This window comes from Hippoglossus stenolepis, chromosome 12 (assembly GCF_022539355.2).
Source record: "Hippoglossus stenolepis isolate QCI-W04-F060 chromosome 12, HSTE1.2, whole genome shotgun sequence".
In the NCBI taxonomy this organism is placed as follows: Eukaryota; Metazoa; Chordata; class Actinopteri; order Pleuronectiformes; family Pleuronectidae; genus Hippoglossus; species Hippoglossus stenolepis.
Window position 1 is genome coordinate 4,784,862 of NC_061494.1, and position 21,934 is coordinate 4,806,795.

The 21,934-nt window shown below is 41.3% G+C and overlaps 1 protein-coding gene across 1 annotated transcript in view; it reads right to left on the reverse strand.

Moving 5' to 3' along the window:
* Positions 1 to 7,883: 7,883 nt before the first annotated feature.
* Positions 7,884 to 21,934, reverse strand: part of LOC118119074 (serine/threonine-protein kinase 32C) — an 88,632-nt gene continuing 74,581 nt past the window's right edge. Inside the window, exons 7-12 of the mRNA XM_035172756.2 lie at positions 21,780 to 21,883; positions 21,537 to 21,653; positions 18,123 to 18,248; positions 17,442 to 17,570; positions 14,532 to 14,599; positions 7,884 to 12,584 (exon numbers count right to left, since the gene is read on the reverse strand). Coding sequence (XP_035028647.1) covers positions 12,383 to 12,584; positions 14,532 to 14,599; positions 17,442 to 17,570; positions 18,123 to 18,248; positions 21,537 to 21,653; positions 21,780 to 21,883 — 746 coding nt within the window. The 3' untranslated portion in view covers positions 7,884 to 12,382. The remainder of the gene's footprint in view (positions 12,585 to 14,531; positions 14,600 to 17,441; positions 17,571 to 18,122; positions 18,249 to 21,536; positions 21,654 to 21,779; positions 21,884 to 21,934) is intronic.

Here is a 21,934-nt window from a genome sequence, read left to right on the forward strand (position 1 = left end):
TGTATGTTATGCTACAGTATGCATTTTATGTAACATTAATACCCATTAATATCCCAGTTTTTTAATCTAGCATAATGCTTACTTGATATTTTTACTTACAATTCCCTTTTTATTGCTCTGCATTATTATAAACTATCTATCATTTTAAAACATATATGTTGATGTATAAAATCTCTGCAGTAATAACAAGTAAAACAATTTGTTTATATATATAAATATTTCATAAAACAAATGTCACAGTGAAATAGCAGTCAGCATTTTGAGGTGTTTTTTTCCATACAATGTTACGAAAATGAGTGAAAATGTCTTTGAATCTTCTGAATCTGTCACAGAAAAGAACGATTTTCTCCTATTTCTTTCTTTAGTGTGAGGTTTAGCGAATCAAATTCATTCTGACAGGATGATAATTTATTATTCTTTATCTATCTCATGTCTCCTAAACTCTCTTTAGCCTCGTTTTTTTTACATCTCATTTCTCCATTGATCCTGTCTTTCACTTTTCCTCTACTTTTCTACTGCTTAACCTGTAGATCTGCTTAAGAGGCCAGACGAGCGAGCAGAGCACGAGGCTGAAAGACGGTCTGGCTTAATGCAGATGACCATGTTTACTGCGTAACTGTCTTGGCTGTCTGAGAGAGAGAGAGAGAGAGAGAGAGAGAGAGAGAGAGAGAGAGAGAGAGAGAATGAGAGAGAATAACAGGAACCAATCAATATGATTATAAAGGGCATTCTCTGCTGCTGAATTGATTTTGATTTGTCAGACTTCCTGCTGAAAAGAAACACCGTCTGATTTTCCCCGAAAATAAGCTCGGCTGCCTCCAGACCTTTTTATTATTCTCCTGACTTGATAGAAAAACACACTCCACAACAAACAAGAGCTTGTCTGCGTCAGTCCGACCTGAAATAAGTTTTCTTTGATGCAACACAGCCTTTTTTTTCTGCTTTTTTGTAAGCCCCAAGTTGGTGAGTGGAAAACAGTGTACTACTTAAGGATCTTATCAGTAAAAAAGGGAAGAGGCTCCTTATTTCATGTTTTCTTTCTACAACACAAAGCTTGATAAGCGCAAACCTTCTTAAAAAGTCTGTCTGCAGCTACTCTGAGATCGGAGTCCCCTCCCCAGTACGTCCCTCCCTCCCCTTCCCAGATACTCAGCTTTTCGTCCTGCATCTAATGTTTTCATTAGGAAACTGGGCGCAACCAAGGGAAGGAGGGAAAGGAGCAGAGAGCGAGAGAGTGAACACAGGAAGAACACAGGGAGATTTGTGGAGGAGAAGAAATCGTATGGTTTTCCGAGATTCAGGGCTCTCCTCCTTCTTTTTACGTCTCTCACACACTCATCAGTCTCTGTCGTCAGCTGCTCGCCAGGTCTCCGTCCTCACCATGATCCAGTCCCCCACCTCCTCCATTGGACTCCTCCTCCTCCTGATTGGCTACGCTGCGGCAGGTAAGGGAGATGACTCGGGTCTGGACGAGTGAGGGTAGAGTGTAGGGGTCAGAGGTCAGAAGGCCGGGGGACACACAGCTGAGCGGATCAGTGTGTTGATTTACTAGAAGAGATGATTTAACCATCGGTGAGGTGAAAATATATTTACATGTCTGTTTTACACAGTATGTCTTAGTTGCGTGGCACAATAGATATTTCATGGGTTCACACACACACACACACACACACACACGCACGCATGCACGCACGCATACACACACACACACACACACACACACACACACACACACACACACACACACACACACACACACACACACACACAGACTCATGTAGGTCTGTGTGTGTTCAGGGTTTTGCCAGCACATCTGTTACTAATTTAACTGCAGCTCTGGCAACACTTAATCTAATACACTGTCAGCAGAGTTTCAAACAGTCCCTCTTCTCCTCATCTATTATGATCATCTGCTCCGCGGCTCTGAGGACAGAGAGCTTTGTTTACCAGCGTTACTACTATCTGGTGGAAATTCACAAAAATGTGCGTCAATCCTCCAGAGTCAGATCTGTGAGTGACGGCCTCAAGTGTGATTTACACTGACTTCATACTGCAAGAATGACCAACCACAGGAAGTACGCAAGCACACACACACACACACACACACACACACACACACACACACACACACACACACACACACACACACACACACACACACACACACACACACACACACACACATAACTAAGCAACTACGCAAGCAGAAAAAGTATTTTTGCCTCATTTCATTTTATTTGCAGCAGTTTAATTCTGGATTCAATGCTACAGTTTGTAAATGTAATGTATTTTATGCCACATCAATATTCCCAATTTTTTTATTGCGTTGCAAATATTTATATTTTCTATAACAATTGTGGTCATCTTTGTAGTAATATAACAAGTAAATGTAGTTTATTTATATATAAATATAACTCTACTGATACAAATTAAAAGATACTCAGTTTGAGTATATTGAAAGGTTATGACTCTAAAAGCAAATTATGAATCAAAAAATGGACTTGAATGTAAGGACAACAAATAAGGAAGAAAAGGGAAATAAAATATCAGTTATAAAACCCAGTAAACAGGTTTAAATGCACCTAAACTTGAAATGTTTGCTTGTGCCATGTACCAGAGTGATAGACGAAGAGGAACAGAAGCTGTTGAGGTGTCAGGTGAAATGTAAAAGGTAAAATGAGTTGATGTGTCAGCTGAAGGTAAAAGAGCTGAACTGTGAGTGACAGAAGCTTTAAAATCGCTCAGAGCAGTTGAATTCAGTCAGTCAGCGTCTGAAGCATTTCAAATTAATGTTAAAGTTGAAGCCCTGGAGAAAGCTGAAGTGTGTGTGCACCTAATGCAAGTGAACTAAATGCAGATGAACTGTCAGTCGATGCAGTTGATGTGTCAGGACTCATGCACATATTACATATGGAGGTTTTTGGTATGGTGTCACACAGATCTTGATGCAGAGTTTTATTATTAATTGACCATGTAACCTTAATGTTTTTTCTAAAGCTGAGCAATAACAGCAAAAATAATAGTCTTCATCGACATTTGTCTTTCAAGTTTAAAGATGCAGATTTTTGCAATTGAAGTTGACTTGAAGAAACCAGACAGTTCATTGAGCTTTTAAATTGAAAATGACTCCTCACCGTGCATGTGATGTGCTGCACATGAGCAGTATTACCTCCACACGTTATGTTTTGGTCTGTGTTCGTCTGTTTGTTTGTAAGCAAGATTACGCAAAAACTACCATGATTGCCATGAAACTCAGTGGAAGGATGTGGTATGAGTCAGGAAAGAGCCCATTCAATTTTGATACAGATACACATGGATCCAGTAAATTATTTTTAGACATTCCACAATAATTCATGGATGCTGATGATGAAAATTAATATCAGGCATGTTTAGGGGAGTGATATTTATAAGAGTGTGTGCAATTTGCTGCAGATCCAATGAATATATCCATATCTAGTGAGTTTAAATGTAGTTTCATAAGGTGACTGTTGGGCCTTGCTGGAGGTACGAGCTCTCCTGAGTGCTTCTATCAATATATTTTGAACCTTTGTTGTATTGCTACAGATTAGTTTGCATGAATAGACGTTGTGAACTGTGTCCTAAACGTCTCAACTCTTCACTCGACTGAACCACGTCTCTCCTGTAGAGAGCCACATAATCATGGGTCAATAAACTGCGCGCACACACTCACACATACACACACAAACACACACAAACACTCACATGCACGTTTCTCTATAGTTGAGAGGACACTCATTGGCATAATGCATTCACTAGCCCCTTAACCTAACCTTAACCATCACAACTAAATGCCTAACTCTAACCTAAACCTAAACCTAATTCTAACCCTAACACCAAGTGTTAACCCTCAAACAGCCCATTAAAAATGTCCTCACAATGATAGTAATGCACCAAAATTGGCCCTTACAACTATAGATAGACATTCGCACACACACAAACACACACAGGGGCCGGGGAATTAGATAATCATATCTATGTTTGCTTTCCCTGTGGTGTGTTTTGCCTGTTGAGTGCAGAGTGGGGGGGGGGGGGCACAATCACCTGGAACAGTTCTGACAGCGAAAATAAATTCTTCATGTGAGCCAAACACAGACCCAAATGTTTTGTCACTGTCAGGAAACACCCAGTGGAGATCATATAACATGTCAGCCCCACAGGTAGCATCTACTGCATCAGCCATGTTATTCACATCTGTAGTTTATTACATACAACAGACATGTCTTTATTTTCTATCATAACAGCTCAGTTAGACTCACAGGGAGAGGCGTTCACCGACATCAGCATGTAACCATCTGTTGCACAGTTTCTCCTCCTGAAGTCCTGAGGAGCAGGCCGTGCTGTGTACGTGCGCTGATCACACACACGCACACCAACACTTAAGATGGAAGCACAGCTGTGGTGTTTCTGAGGGTTTAAGAGGCAGTTTTATGCTGATCTGGAAACCAGCAGCACGTTCTGTTACAGCCGAAGACTGATGCTGTTGTTGTGAGATGCAACAATGAGGAAAACATCATTCCCATGACTTAAAAATCCAGGAAGGAAATGGCTCATGTGTTTTGCAGACTTCTGATAATTCATGTGCTGCTGTCACACCAAAGCAGGTGAGCTCTGCCAGGTCTTCATCTGCATGAGTGATTTCAACTATAAAAAGAAAAGAATGAAGAGGCCTCGATCAGTGAGGACACACCGGGGCAGACATCTGCTCCCTGAGCAAACCTGATGATGTTACAGTGCCCTTCTCATTCATCTGTCGTCTGTTCTTGGCCTGTATCCTGCATGTTCTGCAGCTGGCACCCCTCCAGCCTGTGTAATGGACCTTGGAAAGTGTTTCCATGGGATATCATTGTGAAATCGAGGCAGCCTGATGCTCAGGCACGGCCGCACATGTGAGGACAGTGTGCAGAATGAGATATGGGAATCATTTGTGGCCGCTTCTGCTGTTTACTGCTCAAGGAACAAATGGGTCTGAGGTGGACGTAATGAATCATAAAGGTGGATAATGTTTGAGGCAGAAGTTTAAAAAACGTGAAAATAAACAAGGATTGTAAATATCCAATAATAAAATCAAGCAATTTTTATCTCTATCCTTTTTTTATTTTTAGTTCATGTCCGATGTGAGTATGATGAAGTTAAACTACTGAATTTAAACAAACCTCAGTCTGTGTTTACTTGACAGCAGACTGAATACCTGCTGTGTTTTGCTCTAAAATCATTATTTCCATGAGCTTGCCCATGTGTAGCTCCACTTTCCAACAGGAAGAGGAAAACACCCTAGAGAGGACAAGCTGAGTAATACAGAGGTATGAGATGGGAGGAGAAGCTTTAAACAGAAATCTTTAAAGTTGATCTTTGTCATTGTGCTCGAACACAAATCTGAGGAAAACCAAAGGAGGCAGTTTGAGGTTAGGTTTTCTTAAAGCTTCAAGGTGCAGATCCTCAAGTGTTTTTGCAAAGATTGAACTCCTGGTTCGGTACTTGTGTATTTTAGTTTTGTATATTTCTTTTCCAGTAGAAAAGGTGAGAGCACCTCTTTGTTCGGTCATTGGCAGGCAGCCACGGAGTGAGAGGAATGATGCAGACAGAACCCGCTCTGCAGAGAGCCTGAACATCAGTAATGCTCAGTAACTACACCCCCCAATAACAAGACTCCAAATGTTTAATCTAAATAACAGCGACAGCAGCGCCGGCAGCGTTTGTTAAATGAATGAGAAGTCTGCTCATTTATAAAGTTCAAATGCCATCAATGGGAGCTTGGTCTCTGAGGAGGTGATGGAAAAAGGGAAGTTGTGTGGGAGAAAGCGAGCCTCGCCTCGAAATGTCTCGGCTTCAAAGAGACACAGATAATTGGAAACATAACTGTGTGTGTGGGGGGGGGGGCTCAAACAATGCATGTGCTGCTCTCCATCCGGCTCCACATCACTGAAGCAGATCACTCCCCTGCTATTGCAAGAAGATTATTGCCTCATTTAAGAAAAATACAACTCATTTAAATGATTGTTTGAGTTGGAAACAATGAAGATAAATATTTTTTTTAACTATTATTTCTCCTGTTTAAAGCAAAAGTTTTCAGTTTAGGAATCGGCATTGTAGTCTTTCTGCTGAGAAGGTCGGCGGTTCAATCCCCGTCTCGCCCGTTCTGCGTGGCCAAGTGTCTTTGTGCAAGTCACTGAACCCAAAAACACCCCTGACAGCTGCGGTAACAATGTATGAGTGATGTGTGTGAATGTGTGAACAAAACTGTAGAGTAAAGCACTTTGAGTGGTCATCACGTCTAGAAAAAAACATTAAATAAATCCAGATCATTGACCATTTACATGTGTATCTGTCATGTCAGATGCATTATTTGTCTTAACTGTTTTGTTCTTTTTATAGCTGACGTCATGTTGTTCTCTACCTCCTACTCAAATGTATGCATTGATTCTGTTTTCAGGTCCCGAGCCTGACCTGCGGCCTCGAGCTTTCCGTACAAGTGCCTGTCAGGAGCACACGAACCTTCACAACCGGCTGGATGTAGTGGAGAAGGTGCTGTTTCCGAAAACGTCTCATTTAGCCCTTAGCAGTTTGAAACCATGTGGTTGGGGATGTTTTGTATTTAAACCCCCCTAGGTGTTAAATTCATTATTAGCTTTTTTCCTTATATGAAGCAGCTCAGCATTTACCTTCAAGGACTAAACCAAACCAACCTCGAGTTTCACTTATTGTGCGTCTGATTTCTCAACTATTTCCAAATTTCTGGTTGAGTTACTCAACGTCTCCACATTCATCTCATCTGACAAACCCCAGTCTCACGCTGACCTCACTTTATACTAGCTGTTTTGGGCAACTGTAATATTCATATGAATAAGTGATTGTATTATTTATGAGCGTTGATTCTATTATTCATGCTACAACTTATTAATGTATTATTCACATCAACTTCACAAATCTTGTGTCTCCTGTAGAAAGTGGAGGACACCGTGGAGAAGTTGGAGGTTGAGCTTGCTGCTCTTCTGGACACTATTGAAGCACCAAAGTGGCGCCCCCTGTTGGACACTGCAGGACAGACAACAGTGGACATCCTGGAAGAACCATTGCAGAGGGGCTAGGCCAAAACTAACCGCACATCCATGGGGGAGGGACTTAACAAGGCTCTTGATTCGGACTTTGAAGGATTTCATCTGTTTCCATGACATAATGCAACTCTTTTTATACATTGTGTGGATACATATACTGTATCTGTATATAAAAAATACTTTTTTATCTTAAACGAGGAGGCAGTTCTTTACAAAGCCGATTCTGCATTATTCATTCTCACTAATGCTTTGACAGCTCATCTCTTTTCCAGTCTAAGGTCCAGTCACAGACTCTAACCTGCTGCAGTCAATAGTGGCAGAGCTGATGTTTACAATTCCATTCAAAGAGATAAGTTCACTTTGGACATCACTGCACAGTCAACTCCCTCTACTGTTTCATTAGTAAACTGTACCTTTAAAGGGATAGTTCACTTAAACGTGGATAATTCACTCATTATCCACTCACCACTGTGCCGATGGAGGCGTGGGTGAAGTGTTTGAGTCCACAAAACACTTTAGTAGTCTCAGGGGTAAACAGCGTTGCAGCTAAATCCAATACAATTGAAGTAACGGGTTTCTGTTTATTTTTTTACGTTTGAAGAATAGGTCACCAGTTACTTCAATTGTATTGGATTTGGCTGCAACGCTGTTTATCCCTTAAACTCCAAAAGTGTTTTGTGGACTCGAACACTAACCAACCCCTCCATCTGCATAGTGGTGAGTAGACAATGAGTGCATTTTCAATTTTTGGGTGAACTATCCCTTTAATGCCGTAAATGACAGAATAAATACACAAAAAATACACAGATGTAAAATTACTGGAAGGAGTTTTATTTCGTTATCAAAGCAGTTAAAGCAGCATGTTTTAAACACAGAGCATTTTCAGTTGGTACAGTAACAAGGCTTTCACTGACTCCCTGTGAAAAGAAAATCCTACAGCACAAGAACATTATGCAAAATAGGATCACAAGGAGGAAAAGAGAAGCATAAATCACGTTTTCTTCTGGATTTGTTTTGTCACCAGGGCACTGAGTTTCAAACTGTATCCACAGAGATAAAGACATCTACAGTATGGTACGCCTTGAGAGCATCAATCATAGGAGACATGCTGCTGCTGGTCAAACACTAGCACAATGCCTTTTTTTTTAAACACCTAACAGCATCCAGAACATTAACACACAAAGAAACATGTCAGTAGGGTTTGCAAGCACGGCCCAATTAGGAATGATCACTGATATCAAGGAACAAATGTCAAAACCGTAGATTAGTATTGTAACTTAGAGAAAAGCTACACTTAAATTAACCGTCAAAGTCAGTTTTTAATCCATTTACAAATGACGAACATATAATTGCACATCCATTTCAGGCCTGTGCCAACTCTGATGATGTGTTTTCTCATTTAAAGAGTCTTAGAAATGATTGAACTTTCTTTTCCACGAATGGAGACATTCAGTGATTTTAATAATGCAGCAAATTCTGTGTCGGGGTGAAGAGAAAACCTGCCCCAGTTCCAATTTCTTCTTTCTGCACAAACAATAACGCAACACTTAACCCACAACAGATCATCACACAGAGCTGCTGACCTCAACGTACTCATACAGCGAGGGTACGAGCCTGTATGCTTGAACAGAGCATCACGACAACCTACAGGATGCCAAAGGTACTGCATATCATCTAAAAATATCATGCCGTCCATATAACACTGGGATTACACGTTTTTTTACAGTTTAAAGTTCACAAAACTCACTGTCCAGGAACAGTGATGCAGGCCAGTTACACTCTGATTTGGACTGTGTCGATAATGCGGTGAGTATCAAGGTAAGCTATTACCAAAAGCTTGTGCATGCACGAATCAGCCAGTAAAGGCTCAAGCTCAAGACTTTGGCAGGAACAGGCTTATACTGTAAAGGTACATGCAAAAATAAAGCACAGGGCTTGTTAGTATTAAACTCATCATATATTTTGCCAAACTTGGAGGACGCCACTTTTAAATCCCTTTAAAGAAGCTTCTTAATCTAATCATAATGTATAGTGTTTGTAGAAATAGTTCTACATTTTGGGAAGTACACTTATTTGCCTTCTTTGTGAGGGTGAGATGAGAAGATCGCTACCGCTAATGCTAGCCAGCTGATCTGCAAGCATGTTTATTGTTAGCTGAATATCACAGCACGGCCATAAATTACTTGGTAGTAATAACTGGTATAGTGAAGGGATCAATGAAGGGATCAATCATTTTAAATTTTACAAAAATATCGTAACACAGAGTTCTTGTTAAACTGTCTCAACCTGGAGTCTTTTGCCTCTTTTAGTAGAAGTAAACTGCCTCCGCCAGTGGTGCTTTGCTAACATAGCGTAGCGGTCTGCCAACTACTACCAGTGTTGGGCAAGTAAGACAATGTATCTATTATGAATCAAATAGTACACTTCACAAAACCGGGAAAAAAAAGAGGAATACAACTGAATGTTGGTTCACCAGTGGCTAACGATAGCAAGCAGCTAACATACCACCTGTCATTTGTAAAATGAAATGTTGCTGCTGATTATCTATTTTGTGATATATTTTCAACTAAAGTATTTTTATTTTACCTTTAAAAAAACTAGAAATAAACTGAACTGAACTAGACTTTGAAGAATTAATGGGACGGCGATTGAAAGTTTAAATATAGCCACTGAGTCACTGAATTGTAAAGTTCACTAATTTCCCATTTACCTACACTTACAGAAATGTTACAACACAAAGTTCTTCATCATGTGCTTTGGACATTTAATCCATGTTAAACCTACTCGACAGGGAGTCTTCTTGTAGTAGAGTTAAACTGTGTCCGCACATGGTGTAACGTAACATAACGGTCTGTCAACTGACCCCTGGGACTGATAGAAATCCTCCTCCTCAAATTACCGTATTGACAACTAACAAGCCACGGCAGTGCTACAGTGTTACCCTACACTATGAAATGATTGTTTACATCATCCGTCTCTGTTTTTTGGGGGATCTTTGGCCATTACTTTACTGGCCAGCCCTCGTCTTTAACACAGAGTGAAAATGACACCAGACATGAAGGCCGTTGAAAGGATTCATAACTGTGGTTTTTAAAACAGGATAAGGTTTCTCATGCAGCCAGGTTAGCAGGAACACCATGTAAATGTAGCCTCCTGGTGCCTTCTGCTGCCTCGTCGTCCCTCGAGATTCTCCTCAACAGCTAGAAGTGCTCGCTGCAAAATTCACTCTCTCCACCTACCAATTCACTTTAGCTCCAAACTGAACACACTTCTTCTAACTCTGAAATATGTTCACGCATTTAAACATATAAATTTATTTTGTTGGTTTAATTAAAAGGATCTGGTGTAACTGCGACTATTTTTTCCAACCAATCAGAACCTCTGCGCAGCATGTCTGGAAATGTACCGGTCCTGGCCGTAGTCCTGGCCAAACAGAGTATGTGAATACATTTTAGTTGATAATTTAGATATTAATTATACACACACGATACAACATGCTAATTTTGGGCCCTGTTAACTGTTTTTGTTTTACTTTGAACAAAGCCATGGGTCCTATTTACCCCTGTTTCCAGTCTGTGTGTTAAACTCGGCTAAACTAAGCCAGGATAAGATAAGAAAGGCAAATTACCTCTCAGCTCTACACTACTTAGTGGTAGCATCGATATTCTCATTTCATCCTTTTAAAAAAAGCGAATAGACATACTTCCCAAAACTATAACTTTGAGGTCACCCCCTTACCTGAAATATATACTTTATACACAATATGATTGTATAAATGATAGTATTTTTTTCACTTGCAGAAGGAACGCTGACTTTATGTTGTACTGGGAAAAAGAGACATACATTCACACACTTTAAGTTCCTTAGAAATGGTTATGCAAATGGTAGAAAAGCTTTGGCATATTTTGCCTACAAGTTGTGCCTGCACACTTGGAAAGAGGAGCAGAATGAAGCATAAGAAGCTTCACGCAGCTCTTCCTTTAGTTTATACGTCGAGTTCGAAGTCCCACATAAAACTGTGGTGAGTTTAATAACCTACACTTTATGCTATTTACACGGTTTTTATTTTATTAGGCCTTAGGGTTTTAAGGTGGACTTTTGCTACATGTTCCCAGCTGTTCAGACTGAGATCAATGGTGCCACCTTAAATGTAACACTATCATGATGACAGTAATAGCATATCTCATCTATACAATTTGAAGTACCAACAGGACACAGCTACACATTTAAGTACAGCCCCAAAATAAACTCTAGTTGGAGATGATCTTTATACTAACCAAGCACTTAAAGAGATGATGGTGTCTAGTGAAGCAAATAGAGCGTTCTAATTGATTATTAAAGGATGTGACTGTAGCTTGTTTATATTTGTTCCCCACAGCAGAGTTTCTGAATGCTCTCTGAATAAGAGCACGAGCTAAAATACTACATCTTGGGAACCGTAGCAGTGACAAGTGAAACCTTTCATCTTGATTGCTGCACTAATTTCCCATAAATTCCCGTGCGCAGTCATCCTAAAAAAGCTCAGAGAAACAAGTTGGTTAACGCTTAAGGAGGAAAATGAAACAAGCATGGCTACACTGTTATTAACAAATACTGATTATCATCAACAGGCACCACTTTAAACAGGTTTACAACATGAAACCAGCCACACTGTCTCGCTCGACTGAAAACAGCCATTAACACTTACGGTGTCTCATAAAGGTGTTACAATAGAAGGAAGGCGCTCCAGGAGAAAAATGATTTTTCTGAATTAGGGCACACATTACATGAAAAGGGCAGAGGGAAGAAGACACAGGCAATAACATAAACTTGAGTGCCTGCGTGTGCTGAATAATTCAGTCGTCCCCATCAGATTTTGAACAGGAAGTCTGAGGGGGGGAGACGTCTCCGCCGAAACCACCAATCCCACTAAAACCCAGCACCGCTATTGCTCGGGATGTCATCATGCTCGTGGGGCTCTCTGCTCCTGAACAACACCTCCCTGTAAGTGATACCTTATTTGTCATGCTATACTGTAACATTGCATAGAAGTTAGAGCTTACTCTAGGGTGGGCGGATACAGAAGGTGGGGACTCTCTGGGACTCTGCTTCATTCATGCCTTACCGGAAGGATGCTACAGAAAAAAAATAAAGATAAGAGAAATGGTGGGAGCCACTTTAGGTCCTGCTGTGCTTCAAGTTGCCCTGCTGTGCGTTCCCTCCACCCCTAGCTACAATAGAGGAGAGAGGTGAGAACGTATCTACTGGTATGGCACAAACACTGCAGCGGCCAGAGAGACCTGCAATCGTCACTGTGAGGCGATGTGGTGCTAGCAGCTGCCGGGGGAGGAGCACACCGAGCCGCACATGCTCAGCTTGGAGGAGGACTCGGGCTCCGGCTCAGGACCGGGATCAGGTTCTGGCTCAGGTGCGTCATCGTCGGTGGCCCCGGCTTCGGCCTCCCTCTCCCCATCTCCACTGGCATCATCGGCCCCGGCCTCTGACTGGCCCTCGTCCTGACGCCTTTTCAACCTGAGTCCGGAGAGAGGGGGGAAACAGATAAAAACACACATGTAATGTTACAACATGTGCATGAGGGTTAGTTAAAAAGTTATACACCTTACATAATGCCTCTTAAGTTATTTTTTATGTTTTCTTAATTTTTCAGAAATACAAGTATGTAAGTAAGTAGTTAAATCCACCATACACACACAGAAACAAGCAGCTAGTAGTTGAATGTAAAGAAAGACCTTGAGCTTATTGTAGAGTGCTCTTCTCTGCTCTGTACAACTCCAGATGATTACGGCCTCCATTATAAATGGAAGTAGCAATTAATTAGAGCAATAGGATATAATAAGACTTTTCCCACACAGAAGGATTTCAGTAATGTTGCAGTGGCAGGACCTGGTCAATAATAAATGAGGCAATAATTCAGAGCAGCGCTGAACCGATATTCCTCCTCTCACACTGCAGATACACACATGTTCTGTGATATATGGACCTCTCGCTCTTTATTTAGGATGTGCTGTGTATATTTGGCTTCACAGCGAGGAGGTTCTGGGTTTGAACTTAACTGCCAAACAGGATCTCTCCGTGTTTGCATGCTCTCCTCATGCCTGCGTGCTGCTTTGGCTTCCTCCCCAAAACATGCATCTTAGGTTAATTGGAGACTCAGAATAGTGTGTAGGTGTGAATGTGAGTGTGAATGGTTGTTTGTCTCTGCATGTTGACCCTGTGATACGCTGCTGACCTTTCCAGGGTGTAAACCGCCTCTCGCACAATGTCAGCTGGAATTAGCTCCAGCTCCCCCTGTGGCCCTTATTAGATAAGTGGTATAGATGATGCATAGCTGGGTGATTTATAAACCAATGTCATGTCATTAAAGAGGCCTGTCATATAGTGTAGAGTAATATACAATGCTCTCCTCTAAGCTGACTTTCTATACCAGTAACTTAATTAAAAATGTTATGGTTTTGACTTATAATGGTCATAAATTAGTATTTTCTGCACCTCTCTTCACAAACTGCAGCTGATATAAGTTCCTAACTTTCCTCACCCAGCGTTAGTGTTCCCTCTGCTATTTTACACAGCAGTGACGCTTCAGGCTATGTTCAGTGTTAGCTCCACTTTAATCCACGCTTTAAGTAACAGTCATGGTTCAAGTGCAGGTGACAGTGAGGCAAATGTTTCCTTTTTATTCAATAAAACGAATTATTATGATCAAAGTAGAACTACAGTTTCTTCCTTTTTAACAGATTGGGATTGGTTTTTGTAGATTTGATCATCATTTACATATTATAATATGATTTACATGTATTTAAAAGTTATTATATTATTGTACCTGGCAAGATAACTGCAGGAGTAATAGTCAGGAAACACAGTTGGTCAGACATCTGCATGGGCTAATGGTAAATAACAGGTCAACAGTAAACATCCACCTCTGACTTCAACTTTGACCCAATGTTCTTATCTTAGTATTGTGTTTGGTACTTATCATTGTTGGTTCTAAAAGGAGCTGCATATATTTGTTTAAGTGCAAATCAAGCAGAGTAATTGTGTTATTTTCCCCTTTGCATTTGGTCTAAAAGGTGTAATGGACATTTTGTCATTTGTGGATGTGATGTTGCATGAGCAGACGTGTATGTGGAAGAGTGACCAGATTGTTTATCTAAAAGGGCAACTTTAGGTTTACGATTATTGGTCAGAGACTTTTACTTTATGGCCTCTTGAAGCCTTAACTTTATGGTGTCTCTTTGCAAATGGCTGGGGTCTCACATCTGGGGTCTCACTCCAGGGCTCTTCCACAGAGACATGAAGGCAGGATAGCTCCCACCCTGATAAGACATCAGGAGGGTAATAAATACATTTACATACTTTGCTATATGTTGCCTTGATACTGTTAAATGTCTGAAGAGGAAAGTCTGCATTTAGCCCACGTTATATCTGGTCTGCTGCTCTTCTGCTCTGCGGCTCTCTTACCTCTCCCGGTTGAAGATCATGAACTCTTGCTGCACCACGTCAAGGCACTCCTGTAAGTAGTCATTCTCCTGCAGGCAGTCAAAACAATAGGCATCATCATCATCGCCACCATCATCTTCTTCCACATCAACCTCATCATCGTCGTCCAAAACTACAAATAAAACTCCATCAGTCAACTGTGTAACCTCTGCGGCCTCTGAAAATGTCTTTTTACTCATTCCTTGTTTTCCCTTCCTTCATTGCTCTTTTTAAACAAGTCATGAATTGTTTGTGAGCCCTCCTCAAATTGGATGTTTGGCCCGAGACAAAAATAGAAGCTCATATTTCCAAAAGCACTTGAGGCCATGACAACAGCACTGAAGGCTTCATAATTTAATAATCTGGGTAATAATGCAGTATGAGCGCACGCACGCACGCACGCACGCACGCACGCACGCACGCACGCACGCACACACGCACGCACACACACACACACACACACACACACACACACACACACACACACAAGTTCCATAACCCTCGCTTTTTAGAGGTACACACTCCTTGCACACGCTGATCCATACAGATAACACTCACGCACACACACACACCACTGACGTTAATACCACTGATGTCATGATGACTGTCAGATGGGAACAGGCTGTTTCTCATGAATACGGAGGGGATATCTCCTGTCTGTGGTAAATAATTTCTCAATCACACATAACAAATGCAGGAGAGACAAAGGGACACAAATCCTGTGTGTGCACAATAACTCTGCTCCCAGCACACACAGGGGATATGAAAACAAGAACAAGATATATCATATGTGATGACTTGTCTTTGATTTAATTAGTGATTTTTCAAGGCTGAAACTAAGCATTATTTCCGTAGCATTTTCTGTCAGAGGAAGAGTCCAAAGCACACGAGTTATTACATTTACATCAACCTGATGTCACTGCGACACTAAGAACCAGACTATGTTTGCTGCAACATAAAAAAGTTACGAAATATGTTTGATGCTGAGAATCAGGTCAGAAGATTGAAACCACTCTATTACATTTTAAAGTAAACCGGTCCAGTGCCTGGTCTGTGGTGCTGATGGTTGCAGTTTTCCTTCTGAAACTGTGACCTGCAGTAATTGAGCCGTGGCAAGTAAAGACCAACTGCTGCACTCAGTCCACAGAACCCTGAAGCTGCCCCATCGCTGCTGCACAAACATCTGTTCACCTTTTTGTTCAAAGTTCAAGTGAAGCTCCACTCAGTGCGCAGAACCCTGAACTGGAGAATCAGTTGTTTGTTGCTGTCATCGTGAATGTGGCTATTATTGTGTTTAACAACTTCTCTTACATTGATGAGTCCAAACCGCCACTGCTACAGAGCACTGGCTGCCTGATCATTCAAGGTTTATTCATATTGGACATGTCGCTTGTCCAAATCGCACAAAATCAACACTACATGCAAAGTGTGAAGCCGATAAGATAAACAGTTCTTGAGATATGTGAGCCACAGACAGACAGAGATTTCTGGAAATAGGAGATAGATATGAAGCTGGACTCTGCAGGTGGTTAGCTTAGCAATCAATAGCTTTCAGCCTTAAATGTGGAAACAGTAAACATGGTTTTGTCCAAATGAAAAAACAAGTCAACTACCAACACCATCAAAGTTCATTCATCATCACATTACATCAGCTGCTGTCTGTGGCTACATATTTACTGTACAGACATGAGAATGGCATCAATCCTCTCATTTTATTCTCAGCAAAAAAAGGGAATAAGCAACGTTTCCCAAAAGTTTGAACTATTCCTTTAATTTCATAATATGATGCTTCACCTTGTTCTGTGGCCTGTTCAGGATGGAGTTTATTTTTATTTTTATTTCAAAGGATCCCAAATAATCAGGGTACCTCTAAGATAGCTCACATGAACAGGAAGTCTCTCTTTATGCCCACTACCAAAGTATTACTCACTCTCAGCTGAGATAATTCAATATAGCGGAGAAAAAGCAGATGCTGGGAATTGGCCCACCGCCAATCTAAAAATATGCAGTTTTGACGAGAAGTGACAGAGCGGAGACCGGGGTAAACCTGAGTTGCATTGTTATCTCCACTAGGCCGTATCTCTGAGGAATCCTTCTATGCAGCAGGTAATGGTTTGCTGAGACACATGTGCATGTGCCCTCCACATATTAATTTACTTTTTAGAAGCTAGATGTTGAAAATGATGAACTAATCTGATCTGCACAAGGAGACCAATGATTAAATAAACAGAGACACAGCAAACCAAGGCATGGCATAAAGGCAAATAACCCTTTCACATGTGAGCAAAGCTAAACATAGCCCTTTCTATTGTCAAAGGGAGTAAAGGGCTTTTAACAGATGCAGCGACATCTCGAATTCTGCCTTCATCCTCACAGCTGCTAAAACCTCCTTCTCAACCCAACATTATGCTTTTACTTCTGAGGTTATGAGATATTTCAGTATTTTATCTATTGTATCTAAGGCTAATATACGACAGATTGTGCAGGTAAGTAGCTAAACTAACGAATGAAAGCGTGTCTTTTGGAAGAATCATTGAAAGACACACACGGAGCATGTGTACACAAAGCACTTTCCTTTGTTTTTTGTAAAAATACATATTCTTTGAATTTTTGATGGCTGATCAGACAAAGCAGGTAATTTGTCGACCCTCCTGGGCTCTGTGGGGACATGTTACAAATTGTAGTGGGTGTTTTCCCACCATTCTCTCACATTTATATAAAAAATTATGAATTAAAAACAAGTCATGTGCATATTCATCATTGAAGATACTATTAATAAGTTAAAGCCACTTTTTCCAAATTGGTAAATAGAAACACAATTAATGATGCACTTTAAAGTTCCTGGCTAGGTCTGACTCTGGGGGATTTACAAGACTGTGCCATGTCACTCACAGACTGTGAATCCTTGCTGTTGTCTCGAGACCGGTTCTTGGCCAGCCTCTTCTTCTTCTTGTGAAGGGGACGCGACTCCAGGATCATCTCCTCCAGTTCAAAGGTGGGGTCGCAGTGGAGGCGACCTTTCTGTAGACGGGAGATGCATGAGATAATTATCAGATAATTAGAAACACAAACACACACGCACACATGCACAAAGGATCATAAATCAGCCGCAGAGCCACAGAGTGCACAAACGCAAAGTTCACACTTAAGTCAATGTACTGAATAACACATTAATACACTTGCATGCACACACAAATGTTCAGTGAGTGCATGTGCACACACACTATAGTGAGAAACCATAGAGAAGCCATGTTCAATTTCCTTTGCATTATTTAGTTGTTACACATCCTCATTACGTTCAGCAAACACGAGGAAGTGCCTAAGTGTGCTTGTGTTAAATGTGCATGTACACAGTGTGTGTCTGTGTGTGTGTGAGAGTGGGGAGCTTTGTTGCGATAGTTAAGGGTAGTATAGGGGGCTCGGAATGGCGAGTCCCCCACCAATACAGTAAGACAAAGATTGTATATATATATGTAAGATGTGTGTGTGTGTGTGTGTGTGTGTGTCTGTGTTTGTGTGTGTGTGTGTGTGTGTGTGTGTGTACAAGTGGATATGAGATCTCTTCAAACTAACATTAGGGACAAATCCGGCCTCCATCTTCTTCTCATACACGGCGTCCCAGTTAACGTCAGCGAGGTAGGGAGATGTCTGCATGTCGGACACACGGGAGAAACGATGCTCTGGGTTCACTGTCAGTAGCTAGAAGCAAAGGAGACACACACACACACACACACACACACACAGCAATGTCACCTACATCATGTCACCTCCCCAGTAGCTATATCACCTTCACAACTTCTCTCCTCAGTCACAGCCAGACTCTTCTCACTGGGAGGTGAAATAAACTCGAATGTGAGTGTAAAATAAAAATCCATTTGTTGGTTTCTTTCCTTTTTACTGTGCAGTCTCGAATACAAAGTGTCTGGGCTATTTCAAATAGGAAGGAGCTGAAAACGTTCTTTTAAATGTGTACTCCTTCCTGGCTTCCCTGAAGGTCTTTCGCCATAAAAATGTTAATGTTTGATATCAAATATTTTCATTTATATATGAGTTCAGAGTTATTGATTGTTTTTTAGAATGAAGATAGATAGGTCTTGACATTAAAAGGAATGAATGGGCTGTATTTATACAACACTTTTCTAGTCTTATCGACCAATCAAAGTGTTTTACAGTAAACATCTTTTTTACCCATTTATCACACACCATTTACACACTGCCAGCACAGTTCAGTGTCATGCCTATTGAAGCGTCATGCAGACTGGAGGAGCTGGAGATTGAATCACCAACCTTCTGGTTAGTGGGCGGCCCGCTCTACCTCCTGCGTCACAGATGCAATTATGAGTTTATGTTGTTTTGCTGTTTTTGTTAAGCATCAAGAAAACTATGGAGCCCCAAAGTAACAGAGTATGATCCAGCCAGCTAACTACACTGTCAGTAGCTAGCTGACTAACATGGATGAGGCAGGATTTATGAGTATTACTGCAGGCAGCCACCAGGTGGTGATTGAGACGCTTTGGCTTCACTTTTGAGGAGCAGTCATGCCATCCATCTTTATATTCAGTCCACGGGCTGGCCAGCTTGGCATCAAAATAAGGAGACTGTAGTTTTAGCAGTAGAAAGACTGTTGCTTTACACAGAGTTGTTTGTCTTTCTCAGAGGAACATTAACTAGCTGCTGCGGTTAATAGTCTCTTTACTTTAAATTCAAGCCCATTACCTTTCCGTGCTAGTTAGGCTGTTAGGGAGGCAGCATCTGCAGCGTTAGGCTAAATAAATGTGAGATTAGTCACAGTACTGTGTCTGCCTATGGTGTTTATTTACAGCTGCAAAAGCATGTGGAGCAAATGAAGCAGAAACGATGGTTCATTTCCATGTGTGAGCCCTGTCAGTGAGGCCGCGTGCGCACATGCACACTGGAAACACCTCACCTAAGTGACATGCAGTGGATTTTAATGTCATGGATTCTGCCTGTGCTTTTCCTGCCAGAGGAGCAGTCACAGTGTCGGCTGTGAAGAAAGCCATCAGTCTGACACTGTTGCTGCTCCAGCTGATGGGAGACATGGCCACATTCATGAGCCCGCTCCGTAAAATTGGTCAGCAGTTGTCGGGCACGCTTGCATGTGATTGGCTGAAAGCTCTCAATAAAAACTGAAATTAAATTAAATTAAAAGTGAAATTCTTATCAAATTGAAATAAAAAACCTTTGTAAAGACTTGTTTCTATTCTTAAATATATTTTAGGATGAAGTTCAGTTTTCACTATTTATTTACTATAGATTTGTTTTAAATAAATGGTTCTTTATTTTACTTCATAAAATAAACTGCATAATAGACCAGAAAGAAAAGTGATACATTCCAAGCCCCTACTGGTAAACCAACCAACAGGGGGCACTGTTCATCAATCATCTCATCAGGCTTGGAACAAAATTGTTGCACTGATCAAGTCAGATGAATGCCACACACAAGTGGAGCCCCCTAATCCTGGGATGAAAGAAAAGCCAGTGCTGATACAGTGGTATTTTTAATGGAATAGCATCTGTTTGGTTCTGCACCTCAGGGTAAACACTGGAAATGAAAATAGGATGTGGGTTTTGTTGTCGCGCTAATTCTCTTCCTGTGCTTTTATTCCTTCCTTGGGTCACAGGCTGATTCGGTTTTCTCCTGCAGGGCGGGTAAGGTCTGTCTGGGTGGAGTCCAGACGTTGGTAATCGATCAGCAGCAGAGCGGAAGAGACCCACGCTCCGTCCAGAACACTCAGACACAGAGCACATGCACGCACTCATGCTCACATGTACACTCTGCCAAACAGAAAAATATCCTTTTCAAACAAGCCACGTGTTCTCTTACCCACTCCATAATCTTAAAATGACTAAAGAAAAAGAGCCAAATAATTTGTTCCACCACAGTGTCACTTGATAACATTTTGATACAAACTAGAAGAATGTAGACGGTAATTAAGCCTGATTCCAGAAAGTGTTGCGCAGATTTATTTCAATTTTACGTAAATGGAATTATCTCATCCAACTGGCACATTCTCATGTGTAAGTAAAGAACATTTTGAGCCTCAATATGAGGTCAAATTACTTGTTTTGACACACACACACACACGCACACACACACACACACACACACACACACACACACACACACCTATCTCCTCTCACCCACTTGCTCTGTTTTAGTGCTTCCATCCCTCAGATTCCCATCTGTCGTTTTTCTTCTCCTTTGCCCAGAGGGTCTCAGCTCATCCTCCCCCCCTCCAGCTCCAGTCCCCCCACAGTACCTGCATCCTCTGTTCCTGTGGCTTCAGTATGTACCCCGATACCACCCCTATATCCCTGCCCTCCTTCCCTCCTGCTCCTCTTGCTAGGGAAAACCATCTGCGTTCAGGCTGTGGGGTCAGTGTTAGTTTAGGTTGATTTCCCTTTATCAGAAATGTCGCTTTAATCTTTAATTAATGATATATATACAGTTGCTCTGTTTATTGAGTAAGTAATAAAGTTCTAATTTCTGCTCAACTAATTTTCTTTGGTATTTTGAGGTAAATAAGTCTGGTTTCACCACAGAATGGACAACATGAACATTTTATCAAAAATAAACTAGAAATGTATAACTAATGAATGAATAACATAAAAGTTGGACAACTGCCCACTGCTCCACAAATCAAGCAGAAGCTGGAGGAAAAACATTTAGCAAAGCAGGATCTTCATCATCAAACTTCTTCCAAAATCAGATAATTATGCGCAAGAAAAAAGAGAGACTCAGCATGTCCAATTATTTTCATAAATCTCAGCAGCTTTCCATTATCTAAGTAACATTTATATTAGTGATATAAAACACCAAAATCCCCCACCTCTACCACTGCTCCAATTTCATGGTAATGGAATCTCTCAGCAGTACAAGATTTCTGAGTTTTGAATCGAGAAGCAAATCCTACTATTTAACTGACAGAGCTTAAAGTAAATGACGTCCCACTGAGTCCAGCTCACCTTCCTCAAGAGGGAAACCAGGTCCTTGGGCCAGGTCGGGCTGTACTGCACGCTGACTGTGCTGAAGAGCTGAATCAGCGACTCCACTGAGTTACTGGCATGTATCTCATAGGGCCTCTGGGATGGAAACAGGGTGAGACAAAGAGGGAAAGTAGGAAAATCAAGAAAAAGAGGGTTGGATGAGCTAGCTCAGCTTCTGCAATCTTTTGCAACATGAAAAATCAAATTGCCATCATTTCTCACCCATCCACGCAACAATTCGAAGATTGTCACCCCCAGTGACCACCAGTCGACTTCAATGGCGTAGCCCGACCCTCCACTTACAAAGGACTGGAAGATCTCTGGGGCTGAAAGCACAGGCAGAGAATCTCTTGGGTAGCAGAAAAGGCTTTTGGACA